We start from the raw sequence: 23942 nt of genomic DNA, 5'->3' as shown, positions 1-23942 counted from the left end.
AAGAGGAAGAGATTTTTGGTGGGTATATATATGATTGCTCTTCTTGTAGCTCTTAAAGAGTTAAGAAGAAAGTAAGCCTCGCGCCGTCGTCGTCGTCGCTTGCTCGGCTCGGCTCGGCTTCGGCTACGGCTACGGCTTCGGCTTCGGATTTAAATTTGGATTTGGATTTGGATTTGGATTTGGATTTGGTCAAATGATCGATTGATTGATTAATTTTTTGGACCAAATTTATTTATTAATAGTAAATATTAACGTAAGATTATCCGCATTTGTAACAGATATTTTTCAATCCGTGTATTGACCACAAGGCAGCCGCCTAATGCTCTTCCTACCATGATTGTGCTTGCTCCACAAACAAGCTAATGCTTGCTCCACCATGGAGGGTGGACGATTGTTCTTCTTCAACACTGGCTGCTATATATATGTGCAGCAGTTGTTGAAGAAAGACACACAACACAAAACACACAAGAACAATAAACTGAAAATCGCTCAACAGATTTGGCTATACATTGCACTCCTTCCTCTCAGCATTTTCATACGATTTTCTGAGTTTCTACTCCTTTGTTCTGCATTGTTTTAACTTCAAACAAAGCAACTGTAAGTGTAATTTGCTACCGAACTTTGTGTTCGCTGAAACACTGGGGTTTGAAGTACCGCTACACCAGTGTGTGATTCGTTCTATCCTGGGAGGAAATAATCCATTACCTTGGGTACTAGGAGGGGATTAAATTCCTTAAGGAAACACTGTGAATTCAATGGGCTCGAATTAATTACTGTTTCATTACGTTAACTTATATTTTGCAGAATTATTATTTACAAATACAGTAATATTGGCGGGACTAACATAGTTTTCGCTCCCAGCTACCATACTTAACTAGTACTTATAATTACTGCCTTCGTTAAAGGTAATTTAATTTCAAAGGCCTTTTCGTTCGTGATGGTAATTAAAAAGCTCCACATTCTCTATATCATTCATGGTTATTCTAACCTGCATCTTCAAACATACTTGCTTTGGTTCTATTTAGATTTTAATGGCGTTGCTTATTGTTTGTTTAATCATCAATAGCTTTGTTAACGGGATTAATTGCTTAAGAATCCCTAGCGAGTACCAACAGTTAACACCGCCACCTACACATTTTCTCCCTACAAGTATTATGAGAAAAACTTAGAGAGGACAAAAGGCCGGAATATGGGAAAAAAGAGACCGTTTTTTGGTGCCTAGACACGCACACTTGTGGTACAAACAATTTTATTCAAAAAAGTCAAATCTATCACGAGGCAATGTGGCAAGAACGAAAAGCATCACTTTAATTCTAGTAGGAGTCCATATTTATACTCCTAAGCAATTCGAGTAATTAAACAATTACTACCATACTAATGTCATTGAAAACTAATAGTCATTTGTGAAAGTACAGGGGGTGAATTGTTTATTTTTATATTTTAATAGCTACTAGTTGACCAGTTTTCTAATTAGTCGACTAGATGTAATAACGAGATAATAAGAAGAGCAGAAATTAAGATGCAGAAATAAAGTGTAGAAATTAAAGACACCGGAATTTTTATACTGGTTTGGATTCAATGTGAATCCTAATCCAGTCCCCTTGGGTTGCAAGAGAGTTCTCTTTCAGTGAATGAGTTTTTGGAGTACAATCGTGAATGGTGTGGTTTACACCAATGACTCAGTTTCTATGTTACTCGTTTCTTTTAATACAATATCTCACCAGTATTTTTATCTCTTTCTTCTCTAACTTGTTACACAACAGATCTAATAAAACTACAATATTTATTTGCAGTAGAACAAAGATATGGTATTTGGTTCGATCAAAGTATATTTTTCTAAGGCTTGAGGATGTGTATAAAAACTTTGTAAGAGGCCGTTGCTGAAGAAATTTGCCAACCCAATAGATTTGATCCTTGGAAAAAGATTGATTATTTCCAAGAATAAGGTTATTTGTCGTTGATCTTCCTTGATGAAAGGACTTTAATAGCTTTCCTTCTACAGGTCTTGATAGCGCTGGATTTACTCCTTGATTTTTTGTCCTTCCAGTAATAGCAACTTGATTGATCATCTTGCAAGATCTTCGATACTTCTTTTCCGCTTCAATCAATCTCGAATTGATTTCCTTGTCTTTGATTGATTCCTTCAATCTTGAATGATTTCCTTGAGTTCCTTTAATTGATTCCTCCAATCTTGAATGCTTTCTTTGAGTCCCTATACCAAGAGCAATTATATTATATTCACCATTAAAACTAAAACCTAACAATCTCTCCCTTTTTTATGATGACAAAATAATATATGTAAACATCAGTTGACTTCCATGTATTTTACTCCCCCTCAATGAGTGCAGTTGACTTTGCTGTCGAGACTACTTCCTTTAGTCGACTTCTTCTGTAGGATATATGACTCTCCCTCAAGAGGTGTCGTTGACTTCTTCTGCAGGATTTATGACTCCCCCTCAAGAGGTGCCGCGTGTACCTCTAGTCGACTTCCCTGCATGTACCTGCACGACTATATATATCCTTTCTCCCCCTTTTTGGCATCAACATAACAGCATATAACAACATACTATATACTAAAACAGGATTTATAGCATGATATGCTTGCAGAGTTATGGCAAAACAAAACAAAACATCATCCAATGACTGGTTATCCAGTCCAAAACAGCACAACAAAAAATATTGTCTACAACTTCCACATTAACGACGTAAGAAATAGGTAAGAGTGTTGCAAATCGCCTCCTTCAGTTGATCAAAGCTAGCACTGGCTGAGACAGTAACTCCATCAAGCCTGTCGTGTACCTACTTGAATGCCTTGACTGCGTTTTACCTAACTCTGAGAACTACAACTCTTATCTTTGACACATCAGACCCTGTTTCTTTAGAGATTGCATGAATGTCTCCAATAGTGGACTGGGTAGCAGTAATAAGATCTTTGATGGTGGACAACTGATTGTCAATGGCAGCAAGTTTCTCAGTAAGGTCAGAGTTACTAGGACTATGATGGGAAACATAGGGTTTTGGATTTTGATACAGGTTGAACAAGTTTGACCTCACCTTCTTGCTTCTTAATCCATGAGCCATTCACACACACATACCCCATACTCGCAAACGCTCTGAATTGTAATATTTTGAAACATAGATGAAAGGATATCCAGAGATGGAGATATTATGAGCTTCCGGAATGTGAGTGATGGCCATGCCATAGGGCAGACTGGTGGGATCATCAACACTTTCAATCATAAAATTGATGACCTAGGAGGATAGTTTGATCTTGATTTTTGTCACAAGGCAATAGACAGGAAAAATATATCTTTGAGAGAAGGTTGAGAAAGAACCAGTACGAGGAAGCAGAGTAGTTGCAACAATGTGGGCTAGAACACGAGTTTCAAAACTAACATCACTTGGACCTAACTGGTTTGGGAGAGATTCAGATGGACACTCAGCAATACACCATTTTGCTTGATCAAAAGAGATTTCAAAATCATCAGGCCAGAAATTTTTAAAAAGCATGGGAAAACCATAACACTTACACTGGAAAATTGAGTCAAACATGGCACAATCAAGAACAATGCGTTTCCCTAACACTAAGGATTCCAACTTGTCAGACTTACTAGAGCGGATATTTGCATAAAACATTTTTACTAGGGGTTCATAATCTTTAGGAGGGGGAACAGAAAATAATTTTGACCAGTCTTGATAAACGAACAAATCTTTTACCTTACAATTTAGGGCTTCCATGTCATCAAGGTTGACTACCCTCCCATGAACAATTGGTTTGTCTTTCAAAGTGATGAAAAAATCTATGTTTGGAGAATCCCAGAAATTTAGGTCAGATTCTAAAGAGTTGGAGAGATCTATTTTCGACTTCTTTGGAGTAAAGGATTCAGGGGTTTCTTCCATAAGTTTTTTCCCCAAGGCTTTTCTCCTAAATTATGAGAATGATCTGAGAGGTTCGCCTGAGAGGAGGTAAAACCTTCTGAATGGTCGGACCCTAGGTCTACTTAGTCTGGAGGCTGAGAAGGGTTTTTTGCTCTGGAGCGAGTACTCTTCCTAGTAGAGGCAGAGGGATTTTTGGAGTGTTTGGCCATGGAAAAGCTTTGGTTGAGGAAAGTTTTTGGAGAGGGTTTCTAGGTGATAGAGACGCTGGAGATTAATTTTTTTTTCCAGGTATTAAAAGAAGGGTTTCTGACGGTTGAGTACAGAAAAGGAAGGGGTGTCAGTGATCAGACATGATGATTGGTTTTCCTTCTTTGAACTCTGCAACTGATGTGAAAAGAGAGGAAAAAAGAGGGAATTTGGAGGCGCAATTAATGATTAAAAAAATGAGCATTAGCCATATAGTAACACATAGGTCCTAATATTAATGATTAATGCAAATAATACCAAGTAATTCTCTTAAAAAGCAGAATTTGTCCTCTAGTAAAGGCTTAGTAAAAATATCCGCTAATTGATCAGTAGTTCCAACAAAAGATAGTTCTATATTTCCCTTAAGGACATAATCTCTAATAAAATGATGCTTGATGTCTATATGTTTTGCCCTAGAATGATGCACAAAATTTTTTGAGAGACATATAATACTAGAGTTATCACAGAAAATTGGTATAGTTTTAAAGAATAATTCATAGTCATCCAATTGATGAGACATCCATAGTAATTGTGAACAACATTTTCCAGTGGCGATATACTCAGCCTCAGTTGTGGATAATGCGACTGATCCTTGCTTTTAACTGTTCCAAGATATCAGTGCCTTTCCAAGTAGTTGGCATGTTCCACTAGTACTTTTTCTGTCTTTCTTATCACCTGCAAGATCAGCATCTGAAAAACCTTCTAGTTTAAAATTGTTAGAGCGTGGATACCACAATCCATGAGAGACAGTTCCAATAAGATATCGAATAATTCTCTTTACTGCAGTTAGATGTGATTCTTTAGGAGCTGACTGAAACCTGGCACATTTACAGACACTAAACATAATATCCGGTCGACTAGCAGATAGATAAAGAAGTGAGCCAATCATTCCACGATACTTAGTTTCATCAATAGGATTTCCATGTTCATCTTTGTCAAGACTGGTTGAAGGACTCATTAGTATGCCAATAGCTTTTGCATTGCTCATACTGAACTTTTGAATTAACTCCTTTGTATATTTTGTCTGATATATGAATGTTCCTTCTTCAGATTGTTGAATTTGAAGTCCAAGAAAGAACGTTAGCTCCCCCATCATACTCATTTCAAACTCGATTTGCATAAGATTTGAAAATTCCTTGCACAAAAGAGGATTAACACTACCAAAAATAATATCATCAACGTAAACTTGAATAATGAGATTACCTTATGATGATCTTGTAATAAATATGGTAGTATCTACTTTACCTCTTGTAAATATGTGATCAATAAGAAATGAGCTAAGTCTTTCGTACCATGCTCGTGGAGCTTGTTTCAATCCATACAGCGCTTTGGTCAGTTTATACACATGGTAGGGAAATTTTGAATCTTCAAATCTAGGAGGTTGTTTCACGTATACCTCTTCTTCAATGAAACCATTCAAAAAGGTACTTTTAACATCCATCTGGAACAATCTGAATCTTTTAAAGGATGCATATGCAAGAAGAATTCGTATATATTCTAGTCGAGCTATTGGAGCGAAGGTTTCGTCATAGTCGACTCCTTCTTGTTGAGAGTATCCTTGAGAAACTAATCTGGCTTTGTTTCTCACAACTTTTCCATCCTCGTTCACCTTATTTCTGAAGACCTATTTTGTTCCAATTACGGGAGCATTTTCAGGCTTGGGCATCAGTTTCCATACTTGATTTTTGTCGAATTGATCTAGCTCTTCCTGCATTGCTTGCAGCCAGCTTGAGTCTTTCAAAGCTTCATCTATTTTCTTCGGCTCAATCTGGGAAATCAGTGCTACGTTAGCTTTCTTCTTTAGAGCTCTCCTGGTTTTCATTCCTTCGCTTGGATCCCCTATGATGAACTTTTGAGGATATTCCGGTTCACTTCTCCTTCATTTGGACGAACTGTATGAGTAGTTGACTCCTCAGGAGGTTCTGATTGACTGTTGCTAATCTCATTAGTTGATTCTACCACACTGCCAGGTTTATTAGTCGACTCTTGAGATTTGCTTGTTTCCTAAATTACCTGTGTTTGATCTTCATCACATGCAACAATTCCTTTCTCGGCCGAAGTGTTATTCTTATCAAAGACAACATGTACTGACTCTTCTACACACAATGTGCGTTTGTTATAGACTCTAAAATATTTGTTATTCAATGAGTAACCCAGAAAAATACCTTCGTCACTTCTTGGATCGAATTTTCTAAGATTGTCCTTACCATTATTATGAATGAAACACTTGCTTCCAAAAGGATGAAAGTAACTTATATTGGGTCGTTTACCTTTCCACAGTTCATAGGGAGTCTTCCTCAGGATGGGTCTTATGAGACATCGATTGAGGGTGTGACAAGTTGTACTTACTCCTTCTGTCCAGAAGTGATTTGGCAGTGAATATTATAGTATCATAGTTCTTGCCATATCCTATAAATCCTGTTTTTCCTTTCAACAACTCCATTATGTTGGGGTGACCTTGGAGCATAGAAGTTGTGAGTGTATCCTTGATCGTTTCAGAAATCTTTAAATGTTCTGCTTTCAAATTCTCCTCCGTGATTACTTTGAATAGTTGTAATAAGATATCCCTTTTCTCTTTTGACCTTTTTACAGAAGATCTCAAAATTTTTCAAAGCTTCATCTTTGTGAGATAGAAAAATCACCCAAGTAAAACGTGAGTAATCATCAACAATAACAAATGCATATCGTTTTCCTCATATGCTAACAGTTCTAGTAGGTCCAAATAAGTCCATATGAAGCAATTGCATGGGTTTTGAAGTGGATACAACATCTTTCTTTTTGAAAGAATTTCTAGTTTATTTACCAATCTGACATGCATCACATACATGATTTCTAGAAAAATAGAGTTTGGGTAAACCAATAGCTAAATCATGCTTGGAAAGTTTTTCAATCAAATACATGCTTGCTTGATCAAGTTTTTTATGCCATAACCATGAATCATCAGATATGGACGTTAAGCAAATATGACCATCTATATTTTCAAAACCATCAAGAATATAGATATTTCCATACCTTTTACCTGGGAGTATTATTTTACTTGTCTCATCTTAAATAGCACAACCTGTTTTCTTGAACTTTACTTCATACCCTGAGTCGCATAGCTGACTTATACTCAGAAGGTTATAGTTAAGTCCGTCAACAAGATAAACTTCAGTGATATCACAGTTATTATTTAAAGGAACCGTTCTGGTACCAACTATCTTTCCTTTTGAGTCATCACCAAATTTGACAGTTCCTCCATCTATTTTTATAACTTCTTTAAACAGGTTTTTGTCACCTGTCATGTGACTGGAACATGCACTATCCAAGTACCATTTTCCATTGCGACTGCTTCTGTGGTGTTCCTGCAAAACATAATTATCACTTCCTTTTAGGTACCCAAGCTTGCTTGGGTCCTTATTGGTTAGTATTACTAGATTCAGGATTGTTTTTGGGTTTCCAAATCTATCCAGAGACATTTGACTTACGAAATCGATAAAAAGAATATTTGTGTCCATTTTTATTACAGTAGTGACATGTAGAACATGATCCATTTTTGGTTCTCCCATTTGTGTCAGTACTAGTGGACTCTGTTCTGGCTGGTCCTTTTCCAGTTGACTTGTAAGTCGCATGGTTTGACTTTATAGAACTATGACTGGTGGATTTGTGCATGCCATTGAGTTGCATTTGCAATTCATCAACTTCATCTTGAAGTACTTCTTTTTTAATTTCGCATACTTCAAGATTGAGTTTCCAATCTTTTATTTCTCTGTTGAGTCTTTTTATTTCATTCACCATCTTTTGAGACTCTTCCAAAGTAAGGTCAAGAATATCCTGCAGTTCATTACATCTTTCACAGTTAAAAGGTCTTACCTCGCTTGTTTCACCTCGTGCCATGAAACAATTCTCGTTGTCATCTTTGCAATCATCATCTAAGATGTCCTTGTCTGTCCAGCACCTTGAGAGCTTGTTCATGTCGTTTTCCAAAATTGTCATGAAGCATAGATTTGCTATCTCTCCATGTTCAGAACTGTCTTCATCACTCCAGCTTCCAAATAATTTATTCTTGTTAAACCCTCTGGATACCTTTCTTTTAAGCTCAGGATATTCAGCTTGAACATGCCCAAATCTTCCACATTTATAGCATTTGCCATCATTTTTATATTGTTCATTGTATTGCCTAGTTCGCCTGGGTGGTATTCTGCCTCTTTTGGTATTCCTGTATCTCCTCATTAAACCATCCATGTTCCTTGATACCATGATAATTTCTTCTTGAAGAGCTTCAGGGTCGTCATCAATATCATTGTCTGTTCTTTCAGTTGTAGCCTTGAAAGCAACTATTTTCTTCTTCTCTTCTTGATTTGTTTTCTTGAGATGAGTTTTCTTGAAAGCTATAAGTTCTCCTCGAAATTTATCATATGATAATTTGTTCAAATCTTGTGACTCGAGAGTAACTACCTTTGTCTACCAAGTAGTGGGCAGACTTCTTAGAATTTTCCTAACTTGATCACCACTTGAGAAGGGTTTGCCAAAAACTTTTAGATCATTGATGATTTTGCTAAATCTAGCAAGCATTTCTTCAATAGATTCTCCTTCTTTCATCTGAAAAATTTCGTAGTCATGGACCAACATGTTGATATGGGTTTCTTTCACTTTACTGGTTCCTTCATATGTGACTTCAAGTTTATCCCAAATCTCTTTGGCTTTATCACAACTGGAGATTTTCTCATATTCCTCACCACTTATAGCATTATAAAGCAGATTCCTTGCTTTAGCATTAACTTGCACAACCGCCATTTGTTCATCAGTATATTCATCTATATCTTCAGGATCAACGGGTGGTTGAGCAGCAGCCAGTAGTGGGTAATTCCCCTTTTTGATAACTCTCCAAACCTTGACATCATAAGATTTTGCATATATTTCTATACGCACTTTCTAGTGAGAGAAATGTTGTCCATTGAAATATTGTGGCCTCACTTGCGATGTTCCTTCATGAAAGAGTGCTCCGACAATAACTTGATTTGCCATGATCTTTTTTCACAAGCTGTTAAGCAAAAGAAAAAGTGTGATCCTTGCTCTGATACCAATTGAAAGTACGGGAGGGGGGGAGGGGAGGGGATGAATTGTTTATTTTTATATTTTAATAGCTACTAGTTGACTAGTTTTATAATTAGTCGACTAGATGTAATAACGAGATAATAAGAAGAGCAGAAATTAAGATGCAAAAATAAAGTGCAGGAATTAAAGGCCCCAGAATTTTTATACTGGTTCGGATTCAATGTGAATCTTAGTCTAGTCCCCTTGGGTTACAAGTGAGTTCTCTTTCAGTGAATGGGTTTCTGGAGTACAATCGTGAATGGTGTGGTTTACACCAATGACTCAGTTTCTATGTCACTCATTTCTTTTAATACAATGTCTCACCACTATTTTTCTCTCTTTCTTCTCTAACTTGTTACACAACAGATCTAATAGAGCTACAATGTTTGTTTGCAGTAGAACAAAGATAGGGTATTTGGTCCCATCAAAGTATATTTTTCTAAGGCTTGAGGATGTGTATAAATACTTTGTAAGAGGTCGTTGCTGAAGAGATTTGCTAATCCAAGAGATTTGATCCTTGGAAAGAGATTGATTATTTCCAAGAATAAGGTTATTTGTCGTTGCTTTTCTTTGATGAAAGGACTTTAATAGCTTTTCTTCTACAGGTCTTGATAGCACCGGATTTACCCCTTGATTTTTGGTCCTTCTAGTAATAGCAACTTGATTGATCATCTTGCAAGATCTTCGATACTTCTTTTCCGCTTCAATCAATCTCGGATTGATTTCCTTGTCTTTGATTGATTCCTTCAATCTTAGATGCTTTCCTTGAGTTCCTTTAATTGATTCCTCCAATCTTGGATGCTTTCCTTGAGTCCCTATACCAAGAGCAATTATATTATTTTCATCATTAAAACTAAAACCTAACAATTTGTTGCTACATATCTCATTTCTACTCAATCATGTTTGCTTGAAGTGTTAACGTAAAAAGTGTTTTTCTCAAAACATTTGTCCTAGTAAATTTGTACTTCAAGGGTCAGATATTTTGGGTTGTGAGGCCGATTTCTAGATTTTGCTCTTGCTATATAGTGTCAATGAAAATTTAACTACGAGGATTCTATTTGCTCAATTTTATTGGGTTTTAGTTAAAAGATGTTTAGGGTTCATCAATCTCTTTGTAGTTTAAGTATCAGTTTGGGAATCTATAAAAAAAGGTAACTCACCCATTTAATTTGGGAAAAAGCTGTTCAAAACAGAAAATGCAGAAGACCCGTGAAGAATTATAGCAAGAGAAAGCAAATTCAGAATTGAACACTCAATGATAAAGAATACGAATTAACAAGCAATATTAATATGAAATTTTACGTGGGAAAAGAAAAAAGAGAAAGCTACATAATTGAATAACAAAGGAAGAAAAAATTTGATGTAGCTCCAAATAAAACCGTAACAGTACATTAGTTCACATCAGTGGCGTAGACACCCTATGCCAAGGGTGGTCAAGCGCAGGGACGGCCGACCCTAAAGCAAGTGACACTTGCCCCAAAAATTTAAGGACCCAAAATTACTATTTCTCTATATATAATAGTATATTATTTATATAATTATCTCTTATTATTGATAAATTTATTTCTTTATTGTCATATTAATTTTTGATAACTCGATTTCTTTTTCTAATTAATATAACTAAAATAGTTTTCTGTCAATCTTATTTTACTTTTTTACTTAATTATATTTCTCTATTCGTTAGTTGGTCACGTAACTATATCTAATAATCTAACTTATTATTTATTTTTCTTACATAAATTATACTCTCTCCGTTCCAATTTATATGAAAGTGTTTGACTGGATATGGAGTTTATGAAATAAAAGAAGGCTTTTGAAACTTGTAATCTTAAATAAATCATAGAAATTTGTGGGCTAGAAATCATCTCATTAATGGTAAAAGGAAAAATCTAAAGTTGAATTGTTACCAAATATAAAAAGAGACTTACTAAAAAAAAGGAGTCACTTAAGTTGGGAAGGAGGAAGTATGTTTTTTGGGTTCTCCCGTTTCAGTTGTGATGTAATCAACGTTAAATTCATTTAATTTTCTGTACTTTATAAAATTAAGTTTTTATTTTTTTTTAAAATTCCATATCCTTACTTGTCTAATTTTTAAAAAAACGATGTTCATAAAATAATATATATATATATATATATATAAATTAAGGCTTTGCTTTAGGTTCGGATGATATTGGATCGCGTCTGATCAAGCGCACAACCTTAGTGCAGAGTGCGGAGCGCGGAGTACTCACCTTTCAGCCACCGAGCATAAAGATAGCAGAAAAGCTCAGTTACCGAAATATGGCCAGTAATTTTATTTTTAACATAAGTTGGCAATTACCCACTATTTTTTGAAAATTCAGTATCCGTAAATATTGAGTATATGGGAAGGCCACTTTATGCAGCGGTATTTAAGATATACCCGGTTATTGCAACTGCTTCTGTTTTCTTTCAAATAAACTTTTAATATACCTTTTTTGCCCTCCAAACTTCTATCGTTCCTCAATCCTCAAGCCCTAAAATCAGACACCAAACAAGGACAAGCTTAAGACATACGGGTATGAAGATGGATTAAATACAAGCATAAAAGAAGAAAATAATTAAACATAGTTAAAAAGAACTACTCTCTAAATTAATCAAGCTTCAACAATCGCGTAAAAAAATCTTTCGCATTTATTAGTTTTCGATGAAATATAACTAACCTGTTTACGTCAATTTGCAACTTATACACATTTGTAGCATTAACTCAGAACTAAGCGATATAGTTCCTGTAATATAATAGGTTTTAGAGTCAGCCCTTCCCAGGAGAAAAAAATTATTTCACTCAATTGTATTAAACGCTATGATTAAGTTTAAAATTGCCTTAATTTCTGTTGATGTAACTAAATTCCAAGCATACTTGCTGTCAAAGTATGTTTAGGCCACTTGAAAACTATAAACGATACGTGAACACAATTTCTTCATGGAAAAAAAAGTTTAATAGGTTTCTACTCCTAATTTCGAATTGTAATTACTATTTTATATATAGTAGTTGTTTTAACAAGAGTATTGCAATTTAAATACTTCCTAAAAAAGAAATGCGAATAAAAAGGGATTCTTAAAACTGGAAGGAATTGAAAGTCCTAAATATTAGGGAAATAATTAAATAATTATTCCTATATATTAGGTAAAAAACTTAAATTACTATTTTGTCTAATGTAAAACCCTTTTTTAAAGAGTAAAAAAGACAAACTATATCTGGAAGGAATTGAAAGTCCTAAATATTAGGGAAATAATTAAATAATTATTCCTATATATTAGGTGAATAACTTAAATTACTATTTTGTCCAATGTAAAACCCTTTTTAAAGGGTAAAAAAGACAAACGATATTTCGTTAATGGCCTATAGTATAGATAGATATAGATATAGATTGTGAGCATAATTTTCACCGTGCTAATATTTATTGTAAAAAATCTGCTATTTATGAAATAAACAAAAGTAATTACTATTTTTAAAAAAAGGCTCAGACATGTAGTTTTCTCTACTAATATTAGGTATATATGCACTTCCCCCACTCGCCCCCGTGGAACTTGCACTCACTCAATATTCTAGAGTTAAAAGTTTGTTTTCTTTTTTTCCGTCTTAACTTTCATTTAAAATTATTTGGCTCACAACATCATTTAGTTATAAGTGATTTATCAAAAAGAAAAATTAATTTTCATTTATGAGGGTCATATTTCATGCAACTCTAAAAGCCATTTTTACACATGAATAATAACTCTTTGTAGTCTAAACTAGGGGTGGCTAGTGGGCCGGTTAGGACCGGGACCGCAAGCTCACATGGGCCGTGGGCCTAAACGGTCCTAACCGGATAGAACCGGGATCGTGGGATGGTGGGCCGGTCTCATAGGGGAGGCCCGCGAGACCGGGACCGGCTCAGAAGTGGACCGGTTCAAGCGGTCCTAAACGGGCCCAACGGATAATTTTTTTAAATTTTTTGTTTTGACTGTTTGGCTATTTAAAAACTAGCCATTTGGTCTGCCAAAATAGCCGTTGGCTATTTGCAAAATAGTCATTTAACCCCCCAAATTTTGTTTTAACCCCAAACTTTTTATAATTATACTTTTTCCCTATTTTCAACTATAAATACCCCCTCATTCTTTCATTTTTCTCACAAAACCATCAATCTCTCTCTAATATTCTTCTATAATTGCTTACTTAATTGTTACAATTTGTGCAAAATTGTGAAGTTGGTGAATTGAAGTCTTCAACGATAATTATTTTTCAACAAGTTGTTCGTCAATTCGGTAAACTCGTTCCAACTCTTAAGTTTTAATATTATAGTTTTGTTTGTTTTATTTACTTTGCTTGATTAATTAAGATGGCTTATTCCCTAAAAAAATTATTTAGTAAAAATAAGGAAAAATCCAAGAGTGGTGAATCTAGTGGCCAATCTGTTCCTCCTTCACTTTTCCCGGCTCCCCGGCCGAAACCTGTTACTCGTCCTACACCTGCTATTTTTGATAGAGATAATAGTTTATTACAATTTACCGAGAGTCAATTTTGCCATAATATTGCACCCGGTGAACAATTAAACCATGAATATATGAATGCTCTTTATGGTAATCCAACTATTGATGAAAATGATGATGAAGAAATAGATTTTGATGAAACGCAACCGGATGACGATACACCCACTAGTCCTGCTCCTGAAGTTAACCCAACTAATAATAATCCAAATGATCCCCCGTCTGACCCTCCTGTTACTGTCCCTACTTTTTCTAGACAACCTTCTAAACGGGTAGAAATATCTCTTGTTTGGCCATTTTTTACTCAACTAAGAGAAAAAAAAATAGGGCTAAGTGTAAAACTTGTGGCAAAGAGTTAGTTTTTAAATATGTTGGAAGTCGGGGGGACGGGAAGTGAGGAGGGGGGGGGGAATGTTTGACTAGACACATATTGCTACACCCTCAAGATAAAGCTAGATATTTTCGTATGAAAGCTTTGGGCGAGGGGAGAAGTGAACCTAGTATGGCTGACCTTAGTATCGGGTCAAATCAATTTCAACCGTGAATTAACACTGTTATCGGTGATATTTTATATTATGATCCAAAAAAAGATCGGGAAGAATTGGCAAAAATGGTTACTGTTATGTGCTTACCCTATAGTTTTCCTTCTAACCCTCATTTTGTGCATTATATTAGAAAAGTTTATAATCCTACTTATAAATGTTTTCCTCGCACAACCGTAAAGAGTGATATTTATAAATATAAACATGAATATGAACAATATTTGCGCTATTTATTTACTCATATAAATTATCGTGTTGCTATTACAACTGATATTGGTAGAAGTGGTAATGACTGTGATTATCTTACTGTTACCAATCATTGGATTGATGAGGATTGGATAATGCAAAAGCGCATTATTGCTTATAGAATAATTAATTCACGTCATACAGGGCAGTTTATTTTTAGCACGATTACAGATATTTATAGATATTTTTGCATTAATAATAAAATAATATCAGTTTCAATGGATAATGCTACTAGTAACACAAATGTTGTAGCCTTGCTTACCACTACACTAAGTCCTGCATTTAGTAACATTTTACATGTTAGATGTATTTGTCATATTTACCATTTAATTGTGGGTGATGGTATGCGAATTTTAAATGTTGAAATTGAAAAGGTTAAAATGGCTCTTAATTGGCTTTTTTATTCAAACCGCAGAAGTAGACTTAGAGAATATTTTAAAAGATGCGATGAATTTGGCCTAAGAGAAAGAAAGGTTCATAAACCTTGTCCAACTAGATGGAATTTCATGTATGAAAGTTTAGTTGTTGCATATGAATATAGAAACCCCATAAACTCAACGTTTAATGCTCATGTAAGTGATGATGATGAGTACCTTACAAATGCGGATTGGGCTAATGTTAAAATGCTTGTAGATTTTGTAGAAAAATTTCATATTGCTACAAATGAATTTTCTGGGCAATATTATCCTACTATCTCTTTACAATATTTTTGTCTTTTTATATACCTTAAGCTATACATATAGTATAATATATATATCTTACTATATACATAGTATATAAGCCATATTCGATAGTATATAAATATATATATCGAATATAGCTTATATATATACTATACTATATATACAACTTTCTATCGAATATAGTAAGATGTAATATATATATATATATATATATATATATATATATATAGAAAGAGAGAGAGAGAGAGAAAGAGAGAGATCTTAAGCCATATTCGATAGTATATAAATATATATATAGTATATATATATATATATATCTTAAGATGTATATATAGTATATAAATCGAATATTAATATATAAATCTTAAGATGTATATATAGTAAATCGAATATAGCTTATATATTTTAAGATGTATATATAGTATAGTATAGTATATATATTATAACGCATTGCTTTGAATATCTCTTTACAATATTTTTGTCTTTAAATTTGAATTAAAAAATTTAGGTGACAATTCTATAATATAATTTACTAGGAATTGTCTTAGATATTTTTATTACCATTTTTTTTCTCTAACTTGTATAAAAATAATTTTAAAAATAGAAAGTTCCCGTTGGGCCCACTTAGGACCGTTTAGACCCACTTAACACGGGACCGCTAGTTCATGGTCCCGGTCCTGGTCCCGGATCGGTTCCAACAAGAAGCCCGCGAAGCCCGAAACTGCTTAGGACCAGCCTGCCTAGGACCGGCCCACTTAGGACCGAACCTACGAAACCCACTTAGGACCGGGCCCGGCCCACATGCCACCCCTAGTCTAAACTATAATAATGTAGATGTAAATAGATGAATTCATGCACGTCGATTCGTTCAAAGAATTGATCAAAACTTTGTGAAATGTGACTTCAAAAAATTGATCAAAACTTTAGTACGATGGATTAACATTATATTTTAATTTCTTTTTTCTTGAGTCCGAAAAATCGAGTTTCGTGAATCATGATAATAAGTTTTAACTATATCTAAATTTCATCGATGGAATAAATTTTTAAAGAGTAATATTGAAGATATCCAACAGTACAAACTGTAACTGAAAGTGGAAAACCAACGCATACCAAATTTATTTTAGTATGGTATTGGTGCAATGTTTTTAAAAATCGAAAACAAAAAATACCAAACCAAAATCTTTCAAAACTGCACCAAAAGGACCGATGAACATCCCTAGTTCTAAATATTTTGGAAAACAAAAAGGAAAATGAAGAACCTAAATTTTCACAACGCCAGCAGGAAGTGCACACCACTGGAAAAGTTCGAAAATCATTCACTTAGAGCTGAGTTAATAGAACGGAAAAATTAAGGAAAACAGATATGAAAAACTCAGCAAAGCAACAATGGTACAAATGGAATTACCCAACATAGACTGGGAATTCTCAGAGCTTGGTTTCTAATGCTAAACAAAGAAGCAACACAATCCTTGCAAAAGAGGCACGTTTCTTTAGAATCTCCTCCTGGGGCTTCTAGAACGATGACTGCGCGGCGACCTGCAAAGACGAGGATAGCTGCATATTAGACGATAGTTCTTCAACCCAAAAACCTTACAGATGTTCTGGACATTCAAACACAAAATTTGCAGAAAAAGGGACGTATGCTCAAAAGACGAGGATAAAAAATGCTCAAAAGACTGGTCTCGTAAGTCAGTAGTCTCCTACCAGCTCAAAAAGGCATGACTGACTAGAAGATTCCTTAACTATATTATTTTCCTCCAACTCTTCATATTTTTCTAACAGAATGGAGATGCTACTCATGAACTGATATGTCTGAGCAACCCAATTATCAGTCTGTAGCTTCAACAATTACTAAGACGTTCCTGGCATTTTGAGCATAATAAAGTTACACATCATTCTTTTTTGGGTGGATGTCTTAGAAACACCTATTACTACTGCAAGGTACCAAGGAGATACTGCTCATTTTAATAAATAAACAAGGATTAACAAACTTCCAGGAAAAGATGGGACTCTACTTGCAAAATTGCTGTCATAGAATCCTATCTTCAGGTTGTGTGTGAGTACGTTACATAGTCCCCAGCTACTCTTTTTCCCAACAGGGAAGAAATCCCCGACAAGACACATGTCAGGTTCGAACGAAAAGTGTAAAGTTACCCTTTATTTGACTATAGATCAACCTATACCCTGCACAGACACATTCCTAGTGTTTTTTTCCCCACAAAAGCTAAATAAATGCCCAAACTGCTCCGGACACCTATCCTTGAGAGGGCGGCAAATGCATAAATCTTCACACAATCATCTTGTCAAACTTGAAGAATAAACCGGATGAGAAATCTAACGCAAGTTTGCAGTTGTTCTATTGGTGGTTCTGATAAAAAAAAATTGGGTGGGGGGTGGGAGGAGGGGTTGCAAGACTATTGAGGACTGGTTTTAACCTTTGAACTAATCCTACTTGAAGTTCTGATTGGCACTTGTGAGACTCTTCTAGTTAGGTACAGAGGGATAAGTTATCAATTTTTGCCTACAATATGATCAATCGGAAACCTAGTTCGGTGATCTCAACTTGGATTGAATCAAATCTAGATCAACGGTAAAAGGAAACAATCAACCAACTAAAAGCCTTCCGTCAGAAAACAGGGGAAAAATAGAAAAAAAATTGAGCCAACTGAAGTATACATTGCCCATTATCTCCACAGAGAAATGGTGTGATAGAGGTAAAAAGCTACATTAAAGTCAAGACACAAGCAAAAATTAAGAAAATATTGGTGTCAGCAAAAAGATGGTAGCCGTTTCCCCTGGGTTGGCCCTTGTGATGTAATGAGGGAGGCCTAGTAATATTGCACCCAAGGGTATGGCCTAGTCATTAATAAAGTTGGGGGAGAACCATGAGATCTCAAGTTCAAATCTTAGCGGAGGCAAAAAACAGTGATTTCTTCCAATTTGCCTTAGCCTAAATGGGCAGAGTTACCAGATACATGTGCTCATAGGACGTAGCAGGTATCTAGTGGAATAGTCAAGGTACTCGCAAGTTGGCCCGGACACCACTGTCATAAAAAAAGGGGGGAGGCCTAGACCCTAGTAATAGGTGTCATTTGATTCCACACAAGCTCCCGCTATGCGCGGGGTCTGGGAAAGGACCGGACCACAGGGGTCTAATGTACGTAGCCTTACCTTACATTTCTGCAAGAAGCTGTTCCCACGGCTTGAACCCGTGACCTCCTGATTTTTTCCTAAGAAGAGAATAAATATGTGGCCTTGGGGAAACATTTGCCAACATTTAAAAAACACTGATTAGAAGTGAAAGTCTGTACTTGGTTCAGGCAGCATATTTTCGTAGCTATTCTAGTTTCCCCATAAATCATCTCTAACTTGCACAAAAGAACATAAACTGGATTAACCAAGAAGATACCTCCTCCTAGCATTTCTCCTCCTAAAAGGACCTTTGCTGAATGCCCAATCAACATGTATTGGCTGAGCGAGCAGCTCTTTCCCATCCATTTCATTGATAGCTCTTTCTGCTTCTTCAAAGTTTTCATATTCAATAAGTGCATAACCCTGTAGAATTGGAAACCTTTATAAAAATGAATAACAATGATAACTGCTCCAAACTTAAAAAAAAATGCAGAAACTAAACCAAAAACAAAGGAAAGTATCTATCTGGAGTCGCTCAAAATTAACATAACATCAGATTCTGTTTTCTTCCATTTACCGCCATTGCAAAAATTCAACAAGGAAATGTTCTTACATAGTTATACAGAACAAGGAACGTCGGTCATTTATAATTTTTAACACAATATTCTTGATCAAAAAAATTGCCATCATCAAGATGGTAATATTTTATCAGATTAAAGCATCCACGGAATGAAATTCGTATAACATCCTATATGTACAGAAGATTGGATGTCACTCGTAGAAAACCATATTTTGTTAAGGTTTTCTACTTTTTGGTATACTTATTGCATACGAGCGTATTTTGCGCCTCTTTTATGAAATTTTCTTACTTTGTCAAAAAAAATGCAATTCGTATAACATCATGCATGCAACACTCAGAAAATGAAACCCAGAACCCAAAGAAGCAGCTACACATTCCGAGAAAGAAAACCACCAGTTTACCTTGACAAATCCAGTACGGCGATCCAGATTCAAATGCAAATTCTTGATCTCCCCGAACTCACCAAATTCATTATGAATATCATCTTCTTGTGCCTCTTCGTTAACTCCAGTGACTAAAACAATCCATCCTTCAATGGCTGCAACATTTTCCCCCATTAGCCCTCTAATTCTTATTTAATCCTTTATTAATCTTACTGGTAACCTCAATAAAAGAAACGACACCATCCAGGTCAGAGGTATCATCTATCAGATATTTTAGGATGTTTATCATATCACAATTGCATAACCTGAAAAAACCTCAGATACCTAAGCATAAATTACATATTATCTAAGTGCTGATGACCAAACAAAATACAACTGATATCTCTGACTGAAATCAGCATATTTGATTCTGTTGCCCGACTTTTCAAATCTAAAGCATTTGCAATAGCTTATGGTGTTCAACAAACTGGAAAGAATAGTAATGAGATGATTATTGGCTCTGTACAAGCCAGCAATCTCCTAAAAGCTAAGCAACAAGTGACAAATCGACAGCTACTATTTCTTATTAGATGTAAATTAAATAATAACTGGAACCCTATCCAAATAGTTAGCAAATTGGCAATGTCAAGAACATGCAGCTGGAGGCTTATAAGCACTATGCCCAAAGAAAAGAACCAAATTGCATCAGTATGTACATTTTAATACAAAAAGTTCCATTTCATGAGTGGACGTTTGTATTCACTTAATACAAACTACTATTTGCTTTAGTAGTATTCACTTAATAATTCAGATTGCATGCCAATCTGCTCCTCTCAGTTCCTCCTAAAGCAGCTCAAACAAGCTCTATTTATAGAGTCTTCTCAAGGCTGTGCATCTCTAAATTTGGCATTGCCTTATTTCAAATTGGTGCTCATGACAGCTTTTTTCCAAGTTGGCAAGTTGCAAATGTTGTGGTTAAAATGCTGCTCATGGTCCCTCTTTTCCAATTTTGCAAGTGGCTCCTTATTTTAATAAAATGTGCATTAAATTTTCTCATGTGTAACCATTCTTTTGATTTGACAAATGGCATATGCCACTTTGCATTTGAAATAGTGTACTCATGATCTTTCTTTTTCTTTTTCAAGTTTTGAGCTTTCCTTTTCAACTCCTATGGATCTTCTTTGCTAAAATTAGAAATTAAACTTCCGTGGCCAAGCTTTTTCATTGTTCGTTCCTTTTTTATTTACTTTATTATTTAGTTTTATAACAATTTAATTTATACATGATATTTCTCTTCTCAATGGGCCACAATTCAAATATAGGTGTGGGTGTGGTATCTACACTGGATTTGATCGACCTAACTTGGGTGTTTTGACTATTACTTGATTTGGTCTCTAACCTAAAGATTCTCTAAACTACGTCCAGTGTAAAATTAGGGTATTCTAAATCTAGTGATTCTCTAATACAAGTCTTTAACCAGGCTAAAACGTCTCCTCAAAGGATTTTTACATTACCCGGACTGTCAACCTCCGGACACAAAAATCCTAACCATAGAACAAAATTATGCTCATATAGAACCTTCTACCTGTTGAAATTATAAACATCCTAGTGCTAGAGGTTCTCTAAATACAAGTCCCGAGCCAAACTAAAAAAGCAAAATCTTAATTCATTACATTAGACGAATTATCAACCTACTGCAACATTTTCCCTTTATTTGGATAAAAAATCTAAACAAAAGACAAAATAATGTAAGTAGCAATTTTGTTAGTGTTAGATAAAAGATGAGGAAATGGGAAACTAACAGCGTTCAGGTCCAGGGCCACCATCAGTGTCGAGAGAATCAAATCGAGCAGAGAGGCGAGCATTGCGTTCAGCCTCAGCAGCTTCTTCACGGAAACCACGGCCTTTGGTTTTCTTAGAAGCAGAAGAGCCGCCGCTAGTGATGGCTGATTTGAGCTTAGGAATGGGAGCCCTAGGCGACGAAGCGTCAACGTCTTCGTCCATCAGATCATCTTCCTCTGGCTCGAAATCCACTGCCTCCTCCGCGTTCGCCATTTTCGCCGCACTGGTTCTGGCCTTTGTTCTTGGGTTATTCACTGAATAATGGAGTAATGTATGAAAATGGGTGTAAAGTATACTTATCGAAGCTATGTCCAGGCAAAAGATGGGGTTTCTACTTTGGAGGGAAGGGCTTTAGCCTTTAGGGCCATACCATCTTCATACGCTTGTCGGGTCGGGTCGGTCAGTTTTAAGGATAAAGTATGTAGTTTCTTTGTTTAAATTCTCTCTCTTTGCATTGTAAGAAGTACTATATTTACCCGTGTTTTAAAAGACTTTTTTGGGATTCGTCCGGGACTTGCCCCATGGGAGGGCACTATCAAAACGTAACAAGACTAATGTGTAGAGCTTAATTTTGTGATGCTTAATCTTCAAGCGTTCGATTGTGCGTCCTAAATACGCGTAACACTCAACGTTTGGGCTTGCCCAGCAATTATTACTCAAATCATGTATCAAATATTTTAATTAGCACTATTGACCCTCAAAATTCTTTAACAAATTAATTATTAAAGTTTTATTCATCTGTTGGAATATCAAGATTGAGAGTTACTCAAATAACGAGTCATAACGTGAAGGTGAATATAATTTGAGCATTCTTCTAAAATAGATAGCCAAAATTTATATCTTCATGTGCTATTGGCCTTCATGTCTTAGTTTTATGTCTCTCAAAATTATAAAACTTTTATTATTTTGCCATTTGTAAGTAATTTTGTATTTACTCATGAAGGAGTAATATTTTAAATTACATCACTGGTGAAGTTTATTAATTATTTACTTTTAGGAAGGTAAAATATTAGCTTTAAAAATATTTATTAAGAAATATGATTTTTATTATTATTTAAAAGTTAAGACGTTATAATTGATTTGTATTTCCCAGTAACATTAATATTATTGATTGTTTATGCCGGTATAACATACATGATATTTTATTTTCTATGTTTCTTAGTTATTTGTAATTTTCTTGAACATTTAATGTACTTCCTATATTTGTTATGTTACTATGCTATTTTATTAATTCATAACTTATTTTTTTAAAAAAATTTATGAGACCTACGCCCCATGCCTCGGAGCTTAATCGCTTTATAGTAGGTAAAACACCCCGCTTCATGTTCTCGCCTTTTAAAACACTTATATTTACCATCATTCCATATCACCAATTCCATGTCCTTGAATTGCATAATCATTTAACGGGATACTGAAGATGGAATAGAAGTGCCAATTTCCATGAGTTAATTCTTAACTCTGAACCATTTCTATAGGTTGGAAGAGATCCAATCTACGTGCATATGTTGCCAATAGATGGTATGTATATAGGTGTTCAGTTAATTATTTACATACAAAAATAAAATTTAAAACTAGTAAAAGATTATATATAAGAGAAAAGTGTTAAATCAATTGATGAGAATAGATACAACAGTCTTTTAAATATTAAAAACTATTATTATTATATTAACATTATAATTAAATTCAAAATAATTGGATATCATTCGAATCCGCAAAGATCACCCATTTATTTAAATTAGTTCGATATAGTTTTGTATTATGGATAGAAATACGTAATGTGTATAGAGATATGGTATTTGGTCTAATCATATCTGATACTTATTTGCTGGCGATATTTTTTGCATCGCTTTGGCTACTCTCTCGTAACTAAAGCTCATGTTAAGTATTGATATTGATATCTCTGTAATGAAATATTATAATTTTTTATTGAAAAAATATATTGCAGAAAATATAATTCAACATTATAGAAGCTTGTATGGTTATGTGCTTTATCGATTGTTATTGTAAAACATAAGCATATTGTAAAATATTTTCGGATGAATTTAAAGGTGTCACGATCCAAAATCCGACCAGTCGTGATGACGCATAACTCAACCCGTTAGGTAAGCCATTTAACTACAATCCGATTTAATTAGATTTATCAAGGAAAATAAATGATAAAATATCTAAACCTTTCTATTTTTCCCAAGGACTGATAGTACAAATCATGAACATCTAAGATTTAGAATTTTATAGAACTAGTAAGAAATAAAATACATCATCTGTTGAAATACACGAGAACAAATTAAAGATTCTATAGCTACCAAGAACAAGTGGCAGCTATAACCGGAATGCAGGTACATCTTCAATGTCAGCTCCCGTCACGCACCACAACATTAGCATCCAAAAATCTGCATGCAAGGTGCATAAGTATAGTATGAGTACAACCGACCCCATGTACCCAGTAAGTATATTGTCTAACCTCGTCGAAGTAGTGACGAGGATTTTTAGTTAAAAAGATATTCATTGTTATAACCTGTGCAGTTGACTAACAATAAAAACAGTTATAGAACATAACAAATAAGGGTACAATAAAACAATTATGTGAGTCAGTAAATGATTACTAGGAGAAATAACAATAGTAAATTCATAATTTTTACTGGTATGAGGAATATATTCAAGATATAAAATCGAATGGCACGGTAATACCTTCGTGCACTTATCTCATTCTCACCCAATATATGTTTGTAGATCAAATCAATTGGCACGATAATACCCTTCGTGCATATATATCTTTCTCATCGAGTATACATATAACAATACCAATTAGGTGGGATAAATACCAATAACAATAAAAATAAAGTGGGAGGCACACAAGAAGCAACAA

At 34.9% G+C, this 23942-nt stretch overlaps 2 protein-coding genes across 3 annotated transcripts; both read right to left on the bottom strand.

The window, feature by feature from the left end:
- Positions 1-7172: 7172 nt before the first annotated feature.
- Positions 7173-10365, bottom strand: LOC138894664 (uncharacterized). Its single transcript, XM_070179381.1, has 5 exons — positions 10362-10365; positions 9829-10016; positions 8589-9039; positions 7582-8495; positions 7173-7469 (listed from the first exon to the last, which is right to left on the bottom strand). The coding sequence occupies exons 1-5, from the start codon at positions 10363-10365 to the stop codon at positions 7173-7175; spliced, it is 1854 nt and encodes a 617-aa protein (XP_070035482.1).
- Positions 10366-16456: 6091 nt separating this feature from the next.
- Positions 16457-21413, bottom strand: LOC104090760 (RNA-binding protein Y14A-like). Of its 2 annotated transcripts, XM_070177749.1 has the most exons (5): positions 21037-21413; positions 19274-19410; positions 18570-18715; positions 18332-18414; positions 16457-16696 (listed from the first exon to the last, which is right to left on the bottom strand). In XM_070177749.1, exons 1-4 carry the CDS (start codon positions 21287-21289, stop codon positions 18333-18335), a joined length of 618 nt encoding a protein of 205 aa, XP_070033850.1. In that variant the 5' UTR covers positions 21290-21413; the 3' UTR covers positions 16457-16696; position 18332. The 2 variants fall into 2 exon arrangements, with proteins under 2 accessions (XP_070033850.1, XP_009594227.1); XM_009595932.4 differs by lacking the exon at positions 18332-18414 and having other exon boundaries at positions 21037-21410.
- Between the last annotated feature and the right edge of the window lie 2529 nt (positions 21414-23942).

This window comes from Nicotiana tomentosiformis, chromosome 6, assembly GCF_000390325.3.
Source record: "Nicotiana tomentosiformis chromosome 6, ASM39032v3, whole genome shotgun sequence".
Classification (NCBI taxonomy): Eukaryota; Viridiplantae; Streptophyta; class Magnoliopsida; order Solanales; family Solanaceae; genus Nicotiana; species Nicotiana tomentosiformis.
Note: the sequence above shows the minus strand (reverse complement) of the source record. Positions and strands in the feature narration are given on the sequence as shown.